The sequence below is a fragment of the Myxine glutinosa genome, chromosome 5 (genome assembly GCF_964187855.1).
Source record: "Myxine glutinosa chromosome 5, kmMyxGlut1.1, whole genome shotgun sequence".
Taxonomy (NCBI): domain Eukaryota; kingdom Metazoa; phylum Chordata; class Myxini; order Myxiniformes; family Myxinidae; genus Myxine; species Myxine glutinosa.
Window position 1 is genome coordinate 60,814,426 of NC_136265.1, and position 16,166 is coordinate 60,830,591.

Sequence of the window (16,166 nt, forward strand, 5' to 3'; positions counted from 1 at the left end):
CCTTTTCTTAGGATAAATAAAAGTCTTTTGATTCAGTCGTACCATTATTTAGTTTTAATGAGTTTTTTTTGTTTCAGGTTTTATTGTTGAAGTGAAGGTGAAGTCTGAGTATGTGGATGAATCTTCTTGTCAAGACAAAGGTCTGAACCACAACATTCTGCTTGTCAAATTGAAGAGTGTACATTGTACTGGGGCTTTCTCTCTCTCACTCTCACTCTCACTCTCACTCCCACTCCCACTCTCTCTCCCACTCTCACTCTCACTCTCACTCCCACTCTCACTCTCTCTCCCACTCTCTCTCCCACTCTCTCTCCCACTCTCTCTCCCACTCTCTCTCCCACTCTCTCTCCCACTCTCACTCCCACTCCCACTCCCACTCTCACTCTCACTCTCACTCCCACTCTCACTCTCACTCTCTCTCTCACTCTCTCTCCCACTCTCTCTCCCACTCTCTCTCCCACTCTCACTCCCACTCTCTCTCCCACTCTCTCTCCCACTCTCTCTCCCACTCTCTCTCCCACTCTCTCTCACTCTCTCTCCCACTCTCTCTCTCACTCTCACTCTCACTCCCACTCTCTCTCCCACTCTCTCTCCCACTCTCTCTCCCACTCTCTCTCCCACTCTCTCTCCCACTCTCTCTCCCACTCTCTCTCCCACTCTCTCTCCCACTCTCACTCCCACTCTCTCTCCCACTCTCACTCCCACTCTCTCTCTCACTCTCACTCTCACTCCCACTCTCTCTCCCACTCTCTCTCCCACTCTCTCTCCCACTCTCTCTCCCACTCTCTCTCCCACTCTCACTCCCACTCTCTCTCCCACTCTCTCTCCCACTCTCACTCCCACTCTCACTCTCACTCTCACTCTCTCTCCCACTCTCTCTCCCACTCTCTCTCCCACTCCCACTCTCTCTCCCACTCTCTCTCCCACTCTCTCTCCCACTCTCTCTCCCACTCTCACTCCCACTCTCTCTCTCACTCTCACTCTCACTCTCACTCTCACTCCCACTCTCTCTCCCACTCTCACTCCCACTCTCTTTCCCACTCTCTCTCCCACTCTCTCTCCCACTCTCTCTCCCACTCTCTCTCTCACTCTCACTCTCACTCTCTCTCCCACTCTCTATCCCACTCTCACTCTCACTCTCACTCTCACTCCCACTCCCACTCTCTCTCCCACTCTCTCTCCCACTTTCTCTCCCACTTTCTCTCCCACTCTCTCTCCCACTCTCTCTCCCACTCTCTCTCCCACTCTCTCTCTCCCACTCTCTCTCTCCCACTCTCTCTCTCCCACTCTCTCTCCCACTCTCTCTCCCACTCTCTCTCCCACTCTCTCTCCCACTCTCTCTCCCTCTCTCCCTCTCTCTCTGTCTGTCTGTCTGTCTCTCTGTCTGTCTGTCTCTCTGTCTGTCTCTCTCTCCTCGAGTAGTTGTTGGACTTGCCTTAAGGCCATGCAACAACTTAAATACCCAACGCTTTAACAAAGCAAATTTGATCAACACATTGAAATGTCACAATATTTGTCGAGATATATGTGGATATGACAGTTATGAAATAATTAGTCGGTAACCAACTTGCAATCTGAATAATAGAGATAACATCAAGATACAACGGAATCACTTTGATGTTGCAGATGTTGATGGGAAGCTGATGGTTGATCCTGAACTCATGCAACGTCCCCTGAGAGGTAACGAAGTTTTCCTACTTTTAATCTCCATGTAATTGAGTATGCCAATGTGCTTGAGATGAGATGTGCTTCTTGGGTTTTGTTCTTTCTTTTTCCTCTTGGGAAATGACTGGATGTACAGAAACTTGATCATGACATAAGTTTAATAATGCCTTGTCCAAATTGACGAAACGCAACCCGAAGGCAGACCCTTTCATCGCAGGATGAGGTCACGGTTACCACAGAGTCAATTATACAAGTGATGATCACTTTCCTACCTGACTTGAGGCACCAGCCCCTGTTATTGTCACTGTGACAGAATCTGATGCAAATCCCTTCTTATGCCTCTACCTTGTCTATCACAAGCAAATCTTTACTGACATGAAGCAACTGATTGAAATAATATAATATAATCTAATCTAAAGTTGAATTACCATTAAGTTGTTGATCAAGAAATTCAAAATTCATGTTCTTCTAAACACCCATGACCATGATATATATATACAGACTTGGCATTTAATATGGAATATTTTTTTTGTCGGGGTGAACTTACTTTTCAAGATGACTTAGAACCAAAAGTTCATTGGAATTATGTTGAAATTATTCTAGATTTTGTTAATATGACCTTTAAAAGAAAGAAAAACCACATTTGACATTTCGAAGCAAATAAATTGATCATTGAAAGTGATGTAAACTGATATCGAACTCAATTCACCGACAGTACTGTGTTAAACTTCTGTACGTTTTCCAGAAGTATCTCTTTATTTTGCACATTAGCCAAAAAAAATTTCAACAAAAACAAAAGCTAAATTATGACTGGGATTACGGACAGTAAAATTACAGTTCAGTACTTCATGTAACCCCCACGAGCATTCAGTAGAGCACGTACACGTCGAGGCATGCTGTTCACGAGATTTGCCAAGGTTTGGACAGGAATCGCTTGCCATGCAGTGACAATAGTCTGCTGCAATTCACGCACAGAGGGAGGCTGCTGGTCCAAGTTGTCGATTTGACGCGTTAATTCTGCCCACAAGTTCTCTATCGGATTCATATCCGGGGACATGGCAGGCCACTCCATATGCTCTACACCACGGTCAGCAAGAAAGTGTTGGATCATGCGAGCACGATGAGGCCGTGCATTGTCATCTTGGAAGACAAAGTTTCCTCGAAAGGCTGCACGAGCAAATGGAAGCAATGTTTCTTCCAGAATGGCCCTGTACTTGAACTGGTTCAGGTTTCCATTCAGAACAACCAGGTCAGTTTTTCCCCCTGCATGAAAAGCAGCCCAAACGGTCACCCCACCACCTCCAGCTTGGACTCTTGGCACTATACAATCTTCGTTGTGGGCTTCATGCACTTGTCTGCGCACTCGGACGCGGCCATCTTGACGATAGACCAGAAATCTAGACTCGTCACTGAAGGTCACGTGATTCCAGTGTCCTGCATTGATGGTGCTCTCTGGCCCACTGCAATCGGCGATGGCTGTGTTGTCTGGTCAGGCGTGGCTTTCTCAGGGGACACCTGGCACGATAGCCTGCTTGAACCAGTCGTTGGTTGACTAGCCTTCTGGATACAGGCACATTTGTCAGTTGCTGCCACTCAGCCCTAAGCCAATTAGCTGACTTGGTACAGCCATTGCAGACTAACCGGTGCAGCTGGCGATCATCTCTCCTTGTGGTTCTGCGTGGACGTCCTGGCCTCGGTATTGGAGTAGGGACACCCCTCTGAGCATTTCGTTTCAGGATCTTTGACACCTGACCTTGAGTGATGCCATACTGCTGAGCAATAGCACGCTGTTTCATGCCAGAATTTCGTAAAGCCACCACTCCATGACAAACAGCATTGTCAAGTTGACGGACCATCTCCAGGGGAAGCGGCAATAACTTTTGTAGGTGTGCAGCAGTTGTTTTCCACTAATACAGAACGCAACAACCCTTATATACCCAATTGTGAAGCCAATCGTCAAATGTACCTGTCCTTACATTTTGTCACGCCACCTGTGATATAATCCTGTTATTGACTTCTTGCTGCGAAAGACAAACAGTGACATGGTTCTTTCAACAAAGACATCACCGAAGTGCAAAAGAAACTCACCAGATTGATATACTGAGTTCAGAAAGTAAACCCAAGTCAAGAAAAAAAATATATTCCATATTAAATGCCAAGTCTGTATATATATATATATATATATATATATATATATATATATATATATATATGTATGTATGTATGTATGTATGTATGTATGTATGTATATATATATATATATATATATATATATATATATATGTATGTATGTATGTATGTATGTATGTGTATATATATGTATGTATGTATGTGTATATATATATATATATATATATATATATATATATATATATATATATATATATATATATATATATATATATATATATATATATATATATTGTTACGGCCCGCGGTTAAGGATGTTGGTTTGCCGAGCGGATGGCACCGCGGCCTAACAGTTACCCCGATTAACCCGATCCCCGAACGTTGGCCGGATCGCGCCACAGCTATTCAATAGGGAAAAGACAAAGGCGACACGGATGTGAAGAAGAAGAAGAAGGCGAAAAGGTTGGACATACGAATATAATTTATTTACTATTTACAGGACCAAAGAAACCAAGGAAGAAGGAAAGATAAGAAAATAATATACAGAAGATTTTAGAGACACAGTGAAAATCGCTAGCTTATCTAAACAGACTTAATTAATACCCAGGACAGAACAAACAAAACAAACTCACGTACACAAGAAGGATGGAAAGGCAGGATAAAGGCTGGAAGGAGGACCGGGAAGGTTTAGCTGGGGCAGATGGTTCGGCTTGATCCCGCACGGGACGTCGGGCTGGACCTCGACGGCCACCGATGCCTCCGCAATCTGGTTCCCGCGGGGTAACGGGTCGACGCTGCCTGGTGGAGTCAACGCTGCTTGTGTAACCCAAAGCTGCTGGTTCTCTGGCTCACATGCCAGCCTCGGACTCTGTTCCGAAAAGCACCAGCTCAGGAACAAACATCGGCCCACTTGATCAGCCGTTGCTGTGTACCAAGCTTCCTTGGGTGATCTCAATGTACTCTCGCAGTTGGTTCTCTCTCTTCTCACGCAGTACCTTGCGCGCGCGTTTTTATAACGCCTCCGGCGATCAAGCCGCCGGCCTTCAGGACACGCCCATCGGTGTGCTCACCTCGGCCCTTGTTGGTCGCGCGACCCTCTGGCTCCGCCCTTGATGACGACGGGCAGGCACGCCTTTCTTCCCCGGCCCGAGCACATGTTCAATGGTGGTTTTGGAGGGGATGTAATTGGCAATCGAGGCTTGGCAATGACGAAAGGCAATGAAAGTTTTGGGAGTGGGAATGAAGAATGAAAGGAATCTACTCTATTTCACTTGGTGCAATGGAGTGTCATCTTAATGGAAGACAAGGCCTTACCCTAATACACATAATAAAGATATAAGCTACTGAACAGGGATATTATGGTGTCCTTCATGTATGCTTTATGGACTAATTATGGGACGCCCTTTGACCTTTACACTACGGAGGTATTTACAAGGAATCATTAAATTTTACAGAGGGTGATATTTACAACAATTTACTATACAATACAATACAATAAAAAAAAAACACAATCCTCATTTCCGCAACAATATATATATATATATATATATATATATATATATATATATATATATATATACATACAACAACAACAACAACAACACAACATGCATTTTAAGGCCATTTTCCCTGCTCGAGCGGGGGTTAGCCTTGCGGTCGCCATGACAATCTTCTCCATTTTGCCCTATTTTCTGCATCTCCCCTTGTCAACCCCCTTGCCCGCATTTCTTCTTCCACCATCTTTAGCCAAGTCTTTCTCGGTCTTCCCTGTCCTCTACTTCCTTCTACATTAATTTCCATCACTCTTCTCAACCAGTCACTTTCATCCTTCCTCAACACATGACCAAACCATCTCAACCTGTTCCCCTTCACAGCATCCATCACAGGCTCTATTCCCATCATCTTTCGCAATTCATCATTTGTCTTCCTCTCTCTCAACAATACTCCGCACATCCACCGAACCATTCGCATTTCGACCCTTTCCAGCCTTGTTTGCTGCTCTACATTCATTACCCATGTCTCGCTCCCATAAATCATAACACTTCTCACACATGCAGCATACACCTTTCCCTTCAGCTTCAATGACACTCCCCTCCTCCTCAGCCCGCCACTCAGATCCCGAAACTTCTTCCATGCACATCTCACTCCAGCAACAGTTGCCAAGTCTGATCCACCTTCTCCATTCAGCATGTCTCTGAGGTAGCAAAATGTTTTCACACCTTCCAGCTTCACGCCGTCTCCAAGATCCAACTCAACATTTCCTCCATCTGCAGCTCCCTCTGTGCACACCTTACATTTGAATGTAGCTGCCACACTGGTTCATGACCCTCTCAGACCACTACATTTTTGATCAACCCACTCAGCGCACATTGTACATTGAATGGAGTTCACTCCGACACCCTTCCTGCACACAGCACATTGCCACTTCCCAGTTCTTTCCACCTCACCACATGCTTTACCACTTGCCATCACCTTCGTCTTTCCGATATTCACCTTCAGACCTTTTGTCTCCATGCATTCCTTCCACTTGTTCATCTTTTCCTTCAGTCCATCCATACTTTCCGCAATAAACACCAGATCATCTGCATACAACAACTCCCAGGGTAAACCCTCCTTTATGTTCTGAGCCAGCACCTCTATCACAACTACAAATAGTAGTGGACTTAGTACCGACCCCTGATGCACTCCCACCTTCACCTCAAACTCACCACTGTTCCCGTCCTTCGTCCTAACAGCTGTGCGCGCTCTTTTGTACATTGCCATCACTACTCTGATCAACCATTCCTCCACTCCTAACTTCCTCAATGCCCATGTCAATACTTCGCGTCGAACCCTATCGAATGCTTTCTCCAGATCAACAAACTCAAGAAACAACTTCTTCCTCTTCTCCATGTACTTCTCCTGCAACTGCCTCACAATAAAGAGCACGCCTGTCATTCCTCTTCCTGGCATAAATCCAAACTGCATTTCGTCGATCTTCACCTTCTTCCTTATCCTCCTCTCCAACACCCTTTCCAATACCTTCATTCCATGCTCCAATAACTTTACCGCTCGGTACGAGCCACACTCCAGAGGGTCACCTTTCCCCTTGTATAGAGGGACGAGGGTACTCAGTTCCCAATCCACTGGAATGCAGCCTTCTTTCACCACCAGATTACAGATCTCTGTCATTCTCTTCACACCCCAACTTCCTGCTGCCTTCAACATATCTCCCACAACTTCCGTCGGCCCTCCCGCTTTTCTACTCTTCATTGCGTTTATCGCTTCCTCAACTTCCTTCTCGGTTATCTTCTCTGCCGGTCCTAAAACTGGGTTACTCTCTATGTTGCCATCCCATTCATTCTCTGTATTCAACAACATTTCCATATATCTTTTCCATCTTCCTTTAATTCCATCTGGGTCCACAACGATTTGTCCCACTTCATCCTTCAAGCAACTCACCCCCATCACATCACACCTCTCTTTCGCTATCTGCTTTGCAATCCTGAATACCGCTCTCTGACCCTCTTCCGAATCCAAGCGTTCCCCGAACATTTTCCTGCATGCCTCCTGCGCCTTTGCTACCTCTTTCTTTGCAGCCTTCTTGGCTGCCTTATAGCGTTCATGCTCTGCTTTTTCTGCTCCCGTACCCTTCGCCTTCTGCCACTCCTTGAACTTCTTCCTCTTCTCGTCAATCTTCTTTCCAACTTCATCATCCCACCACCATGTTTCCGAGTGCCTCGGTGGTCCTTTTGTCCATCCACATACCTCACCAACGGCTCTCAACAGACTATCTTTCATTGACATCCAACCACTTTCAAGCTCAACCACATCATCCTCTACCCTACTCAGCCTCACTTTTAATGCCTCCCTTACTGTCACCTCTTTCAACCTCCACACCTTCATTCTCGGTTGGTACTTCACCCGCCGAGCTCTCCTCGCACCTTTCACCCTTATGTCGCAGACAACCAAGTGGTGCTGTGAAACAGCCTCCTCCCCCGGGATCACCTTTGTGTGGCGGAGGTGCCCCCTATCTCGCCTACGCACCATCAGGTGCAGGTAGTCAATGGTTGTCGTCGACCCACCTGACGTGTATGTAACAAGCTTATTGTCCTCTTTCTGGAACTGAGTATTACAAATCAACAAATCAGCTCCATCAGCAAACTCCAAAATCCTTTCACCTTCTCCATTCCTCACACCATGTCCATAACCCCCATGAACACCCTCAAAACTGTCTAAACTCTTTCCCACATGTCCATTTAGGTCTCCTCCGACCACAACAACTTCCTCATCTTTCACGTTTTTCATCAGTTTCCCTATCGCACACCAGAACTTGTCCTTCTCTTCATCGCTCCGACCAACCTGCGGAGCATATCCCGAGATGACGTTCACCAAGGGCTTTCCAATCATCATTTTCACCATCATCAACCTTTCACTCACTCTAGTCACACTCACGACACTGTCTACAAACTCCCCAGAAAACAGGACACCAACACCATTCATGCCCTCCGGGCACCCTTGCCACACAAACTTGTATATCTGTCCCTGCCTACCCTTCACCATTCTCACACCACTTCCCTTCCATCTCGTCTCTTGCACACAACATATGTCCAATCTTCTTCTGACCAATACTTCCACCACTTCTCCTGATCTCCCTGTCATTGTCCCTACATTCCATGTCCCAAACCTCAGAAACCGATCCCCACTTCGGGCTGTACCCTGCCCATATGTAGTTGTAATTGTCATGGTTCTCTTTTTGAGGCAATGTTTTTATGGCCGGATGCCCTTGCTGATGCCAACCCTCTTATTCGCCTCCTACGACACGCAGGGATATGGTGTACCTATTGTAAACCAGGGTACACACCGGGATATATATATATACATACACACATACATACTGTTACGGATCTCAACGTCGGCCCTTTTTCCCCTTAAGAAGGGGGAATTAATCCCCTTGTGTGCGACTGACCGACGTGAGTCCTGAAGTTGCTCGGCTCCCTCCGGAGAGGCAGGTGAGCAACCTCGTTCGCGACCGCGGACAAGATGTTAATTGCCGAGCGGATTAGCAGCCACGGCACGAACCATTAGCAAGTAACTAGACCCGATTCCTATTGCGTTGGCCAAATCGTGCCACAGGTATTCAATTGGGAAAAGACAAGGACGAACGGATGTGAGGAAACCAGAAGGTAAGGAAGAACAAATATAATTTATTACTAATATTCACACCATCAAAGGAACCAAGGAGAAGGAAAGAAACGAAAATAATTTACAGAAGGATGGAAGGACCAGAAGGACACAGAGCAATTCTAGCTTACCTATACAAACTTACTTATACCCCAGGACAAGACACACAAAACAGACGACAATCAGACTTACACGAATGGGGAATGAAGGCAGGAACGAATGGCTGGAAGGGGAGGAAGGTTCAGCTGGAGCAGGAGAATGGTCGGGCCGGGAGTGAGCAGCCGCCACCCCTCCGCAGGCGTGTTCGCACGGCGGCGTCGCTTTGTAGCCGCGGCTGAAACCGCTGTCGACGCTCAAAGCTGCGGTGGTCAAAACTGCAGTTGGTTCAGCTCCGGTTTGTTCAAAGCTGCGGTTTGTTCAAAGCTGCGGGTTGTTCAAAGCTGCGGTTTGTTCAAAGCTGCGGTGAACTCCTTTAGGTGAACTCATCCCTTCTCCTCTGTGGGGGCGTCGTGTGACGGGTTATATAGGGCCACACCCTCGAATCTTCACGAACCTGCCCGATCGTTCTTTCTCCGCCCTCTCAAGCCAAACCCCTCGTGCTTGGTTGGTTGATCGGCAAAGGCTCACTCCTCCTTCCTATGACGATGGGTGAGCCACGCCCTTCTTCCCCGAGTTAGAACACATGGCAATGGCAGCGAATGCAGTTGGTAATAGAGGCAATGCACTTGACAGGGGATTCTACCTTATTTCAATTCGGTGCAATGCAGAGTCAATTAATGGGAAACACAGCCTTATACTAATACACATAATAAGGAAATAACTATTTAGAAGGGTATATGGTGGCCTACGTGTATGTATATGTGTCACGCTACCAGATTCTTGTACCAGATGCGCTAAACATCTACTGCGTATAAACGCCGTTGAAAGGCGGCGCCGCGTGTTTCACCGTTTTCGCTTCCGGATTGATCGTTTATCAGCAAAAAACTTCCATAAATATACCTTTATTGGACACAGTTTCGTCTTATATTTCACCCATCGACCGAAAAATATACGATCTTTCATTCTATGACAGTGGCATTACCTGTTATGACCGTTGAAGCCTGAATTTTGCTTTGGACTCGACGGCCTTCATCGAGCGATGAAAGCGCTCGCACAGGCCATTGGCCTGGGGGTGGTAGGCCGTGGTGCGGTGTAGTTTTACGCCGAGCCCTTGCGCCACTGCGCCCCAGAGCTCCGAGGTGAACTGGGGGCCGCGGTCGGACGAGATGTCCGAGGGGGCACCGAACCGGGCAACCCAAGTGGCGATGAAGGCTTGCGCCACATCAGCCGCAGACGTCGCCGCCAATGGGACGGCCTCCGGCCACCGTGTGGTGCGGTCCACCATGGTGAGGAGGTGGGTGAACCCCCACGAGGGGGGCAGAGGTCCCACCAAGTCGACGTGCACGTGGTCGAACCGACGCTCGGGCACCGTAAACGGGGCCAACGGGGCCTGGGTGTGGCGGTGGACCTTTGCGCGCTGGCACGCGAGGCACGTCCTGGCCCAGTCGCGGACGTCCTTCCAGAGGCCATGCCAGACGAACTTCGCCGCGACGAGTTTCTGGGAGGCCTTCGTGCCCGGGTGGGACAGGCCGTGGATGGCGTCGAACACTGGGCGCTGCCAGCCAGCGGGCACAATGGGGCGAGGCCAGGCGAGGGAGACGTCGCACAGGAGGGCTGCGCCCGCGGCGTCGAACGGCACCTCGGTGACGCGGAGGTCCGTGACGGCGGTCCGCAAGGCCTGGACGCCGGGGTCGGCGGTCTGGTCCTCCGCCATCCGGGCATAGTCGATCCCGAGGTGGACCACGTGCGCGACGGACCGGGAAAGGCAATCCGCCACCGGGTTGTCTTCACCCGCCACGTGACAGATGTCCATCGTATACTCGGACACGGCAGAGAGGTGACGCTGCTGCCGTGCCGACCATGGCTCGGCGCCCTTGGCCATCGCGAACACAAGGGGCTTGTGGTCGACGAAAGCCGTGAACGGGCGGCCCTCCAGCAGATGGCGGAAGTGTCGGACCGCCAGGTGGAGCCCGAGCAGCTCACGGTCGAAGGTGCTGTAGCGGCGTTCGTGCGGGCGAAGCTGCCGGCTAAAAAACGCCAGCGGCTGCCAAGCACCACGCACCCACTACTCGTGCACCGCGCCCACCGCGTAGTCCGACGCGTCGGTGGTGAGGGCGATCGGTGCATCGGGTGCGCCAGCATGGTGGCGTTGGCCAGGGCCAGCTTTGCGCCCGCAAACACCACGGCCATCGGCTCCGACCAGGCGATGTCACCTTTGCCCGGCTTGCCCCGGAGGGCCTCGTGCAGGGGGCGGAGGAGCTGGGCGACGTGGGGCACGAAGCGGTGGTAAAAATTTACCATGCCCAGGAACTCCTGGAGCCCCTTGATCGTGCGGGGTTGCGGGAAATCCCTGACCGCCTCCACCTTGGCCGGTAAAGGGACGGCCCCGTGCCTGGTGATGCGGTGCCCCAAGAAGTCGGTGGTGGTGACACCGAAACGGCACTTTGCGGGGTTGATGATTAGGCCATGCTGGCCCAGGCATTCAAAAAGCATGCGGAGGTGGAGCAGGTGCTCCTCCCGGGACGCGCTCGCAACTAGGATGTCGTCCAGGTAGACATAGATGAAAGGTAAGTCGCGCAAGACGCTGTCCATAAGCCGTTGGAACGCCTGGGCCACATTCTTCAACCCGAAAGGCATTCGCAGGAACTCGAAGAGGCCGAAAGGGGTGATGACGGCCGTCTTCGGGACATCGCCCGGTTGTACGGGGACCTGGTGGTAGCCCTGGATGAGGTCCACCTTGGAAAACACGGTCGTGTTTGCCAACCGGGCGGAAAAGTCCTGGATATGTGGGACCGGGTAGCGGTCGGGGGTGGTGGCATCATTGAGCCGGCGGTAGTCACCGCACGGCCGCCATACTCCGCCGGGCTTTGGCACAATGTGCAGCGGAGAGGCCCAGGCGCTGTTTGAGCGCCACACGATACCCAGCCGTTCCAGCGTGGCGAACTCCGCCTTCGCCACGGCGAGCTTCGTGGGTTCGAGTCGGCGTGCCGGGGCGTAGACCACCTCGTCTTTAACGGCCACCGCTGAGAAGGTGGGCCGCGTGAGGGCCGGGAAACTGGCTAGGAGGCGGGTAAAGTCGTCCGCTGCCGGAAGCGTGCAAACTAAACTCGCCGGGACGGAACCTTTCAGCAAGCCGCTTGGCAAGCCGCTCAGTGAGCCGCTCAACGAGCCGCTCAGCGAACAAGCGAGCGAGCTGAAGGTTTCGGCCTGGACGAGACGTCTGCGCTTAACGTCGACCAACAAGCCATGCGCACATAGGAAGTCCGCACCGAGCAGGGCCATTGGCACGCTGGCGGTGATGAACGACCATTGAAAGCACTGCCCTCTGAACCACAGTGAGAGGCAACGCTTCCCAAATGTGCGGATGGGTGTATCGTTGGCGGCAAGAAAAGCGGGGCCCCAGCCCGCGGCTTGCTTGTCGGACGTGGAGGCAGGGAGGACACTTACCTGCGCTCCTGTGTCGCAGAGAAAACGGCGCCCGGACAAGGTGTCTGTGATGAACAGGAGGCTGCCGGAATGGCCGACGCTCATGGCCGCAAGTGAGCGCCGGTCGTTTCCCGACCCGTCAAAAGAACACGGCGGGCGGCACGTTTTAGCCTTGCGGCCGAACCTGGCTTGGTAGTAGCACCAGGTTTGCGGCGGTGGCCCCCGCGGTGGCCGTGCCGGCGGTGGTGGTGGTGGCGGCGGCGGTAGTGGGCGGGGCATAGCAGCGGCCATGAGGGAAGCAGGGGGCGCTGGAGCCTCCGCACCGGGAGCCACTACGGCAGCACCGTAAATCGACCGCGTGTCGCAGGCCGCAAAATACTTGTCGGCCTCTCCAGCCAGGGCGCGGGGTTTCGTTAGTTTGGAAACGGCCAGCGCGAGGCGCACCTGTGCAGGTAGCTGGCGGAGGAAAAGTGCTCGGAATAAGAAATCCGGGCACTGGTCTCCAAGCAGGGACAGCATGAAATCCATCCGGATGGGTGGTCGTGTGTCGCCGAGGGCGGGAAGGTCCAGGAGGCGGTCGGCACGTTCGACCTCTGTGAGCCCGAACGTGGCTAGGAAGAGACGTTTGAGCGCCTCGTCTTATATTTCACCCATCGACCGAAAAATATACGATCTTTCGTTCTATGACAGTGGCATTACCTGTTATGACCGTTGAAGCGTGAATTTTGCTTCGGACTCGACGGTCATTTTCCGCGGCAACAGTCGCCTGGTGGCGCGCTAGTCGCTACACGTGTTTGTTTCAATAATGATTAATGATACTGATAATGAATAATACTGATACGTGACTGATAAATGATTGAGACAGTCATCATAGTTTGTGCAATTGATAAGACCTGAACATGCTGCTCAGTGCTGTGCATCCAGTGTGCATGATATTTTATTCATATACTGGACAAAGAATATCGTTTACTGAACAATGCTGTACTTGTATGTACTTTGTGAATTAGGCTCACAAGATAATGACTTGACCTTTGAATCACACTTCTGGCTGCCAACTTAATATCCTGTGGGGTTTTCAAGTGTAAGTAGTATGATGCCACATGCATTTCTTGTCCTTCATGGATAAGTCAAGCCTAGTGTACATACGTCTTGTAAATGGGGCTTCACCAAACGTGTGTGAAAATTCTATACATGTAGGCCTACTCGTCATTTTGCCTTGATATTTTGGCATGACAGCTTGGGCTAGCGTCCAGATGGCGGGCGATCATTTACAGTATTTGTGTACAGTTGCAATGCAGATTATGCTTTAAGATTCAATGCAGATTATGCTGTACATAATAAATACAGCAGTATTAGAAGAAACATGTGCGTGTTTGTTTCCCATGAATTCCAATTAAAATCAGTGGTGGTCACAACTTATTTGCTCGGAAAAAAAGTGAAAAATACAGAATATTGGCAAGGTGCTAAAAAAATAATTGGCACTCGGCCAATAACTCTTATGGTACTTTTATTTACTTTACTTGTCCAACATCATGCTTGAAAAAAACCTTTAAACCCTAGAAATTGATTCTGATTGTAAATTACTGGTTGGTATTTTTTGCGAAATTTTCTAGTTTTGCTGGCATGAAAAGTTGAAAAACTTGACATTTTGGGGAACACATGAATATTTAAATTTTTGTTTTAATGAATTTGTAATTGCCCAATTTGACCAACCCTGCTATTTTATGAAGGTACAGGGTTGGTACTTTAATGCTGCAGGTATAACTCGAAATCCATAATTTGAGCATCTGGTACAAGAATCTGGTAGCGTGACACATATGGACTAACTAAGAGGACGACCTTTGACCTTTACACACAAAACGGAGATATTTACAAGGAATCATTACACTACTCAGGGTGATATTTACAACAATTACACAGGATTCTCAAATCCGCACAACACTACATACACACACACACACACACACACACACACACACACACACACACACACACACACACACACACACACACACACACACTCGTGGAGTATGCTTACACATTGTAAACAATAACGAACTGTGCTCCGTATGTAGGTACATAATAAATAGAAGCTTTATGATTATAGGCAAGCACCACCGACCTCCTGCTAGATATCTTCGTTTTTTTTATGGACATGTTTACGGTTTTTTACATAAATTTTGTAAGGTTGAGAAATTTCAAATTTTGTCAAAAGGTCAAAGGTCAAGATTGCATAAAATCAGAAATTTTAAACGAATTTTAAGATTTTGCATATTGGGTCACTGCATTGGTTCATCAATCAAAAGCTAGAAGCCGATGTGCTGTTTTTCTTCTATCAAAATGTCAGGGGTCAAGGTTGCATTAAATTGTTAATTTTCATCCAATTGACTTGAAATTTGAGCAAGGTTTGCATATTGGGTCGCTGAACCATACTGCTTTTGACGTCAAAATGAAGAGATCGCCTGAAATTGTAAAAATATTGTATTTGTTTAGCTTTTTTTGTCATGTTTGGCAGACAAATAAGTCTGCATGCAAACGGATGCGGACGGGCTTTCCATTTTCAGCTGCTTCCTGGTTCACCAAAGGTGCAACTCCACCTGTAGAATTTTTAAGTGATACTTATGACGTCATAGGTCACGTGGTATGGGCGCCATCTTGGAAAAACCGAAAAACTTTACACCTCTATTCTCCAAAAGTGCGGCATAGAAAAAATTGAGACATGGCTCATTGTAAAGAACTCTCCATGGGGAATAACATATGTTAATGATGATGTCATAGGTGCCTCCATTATGACATCATGATTCGACAAGTACAAAACTTAATCCGATCAAGATGAAATTTCTTGAGCATCATCTAGGGATAAATTGGTGTAGAAAAAAACAATAATGATGAAGTCATCGGTCATGTGGTTCGGCCGCCATATTTGTTTTAACACAAAAGCCTCAAAAACCACTAAAAACACGTCCTGGCGAGGGACTGCAATCTCTGATTGCTCTTTCTCGTTGTTTTTTGTATTCATCTTATCTCTTAACTTTCCTGAAATAACATGAGATCACATTCTTTGCAGGTCTGGTTCATCCAGTGAAGATAGAAAATTTTCAAAGTGACTTATCTCAGAGTTCCCAGGATGCTTTGAGCAATGAGTGTGTAATGCAGGAACCTTGTGATTCGCCTCCCAGGGAGATGAAGAATACTCCTCAGTTGCTTGGAGGTAAGCAGAGCCGTGCACAGAACACGACACTGCTCTTCTTGTTTTAATGTTCGCTTGAAGATGAAATGCTTGAATTTCACATCATGTCAAAGGATTCATCCGCTTGTATAGTGTGCACTGTTGTTTCTGTAACAAAGACATCTGTTGCATTTGAAATACCAAGCATGTTTTATGTACCTTGTTCTTGTGTTTTTTACTTAGCATTGAGCAGGAAACTGAAGCAAAAGTTTTAAGATTGCTTCATCAGTCTACATTGTCATAAATTATTAAAACCCTTCCCCCAAGTGAAGCAAAGTTGGGGTTCTTAGCAATGTGGACAACAACGACAGGAAAATCGAAGAGTGGTTTGCCGCATGGGGCAACATCCCGCATCTGACTGGGGGATCAACGGGGGTTGGGGGGCATTGGAGAAGAAGCGTTTAACTCCATAAGGATCGCCCCTCCCTCCCCCCTCGAAGGTTTAGTGTGTTAT

At 48.5% G+C, this 16,166-nt stretch overlaps 1 protein-coding gene across 2 annotated transcripts in view; it reads left to right on the plus strand.

Annotated features, from left to right (window-relative positions):
- The window catches only part of LOC137428150 (uncharacterized), an 89,845-nt gene that overhangs the window by 53,163 nt on the left and 20,516 nt on the right, over positions 1-16,166 (plus strand). For both annotated transcript variants that reach the window (XM_068118088.2, XM_068118089.2), the window contains exons 3-5: positions 78-140; positions 1,627-1,680; positions 15,551-15,694. In XM_068118088.2, the coding sequence (XP_067974189.2) occupies positions 78-140; positions 1,627-1,680; positions 15,551-15,694 (261 nt within the window). The remainder of the gene's footprint in view (positions 1-77; positions 141-1,626; positions 1,681-15,550; positions 15,695-16,166) is intronic.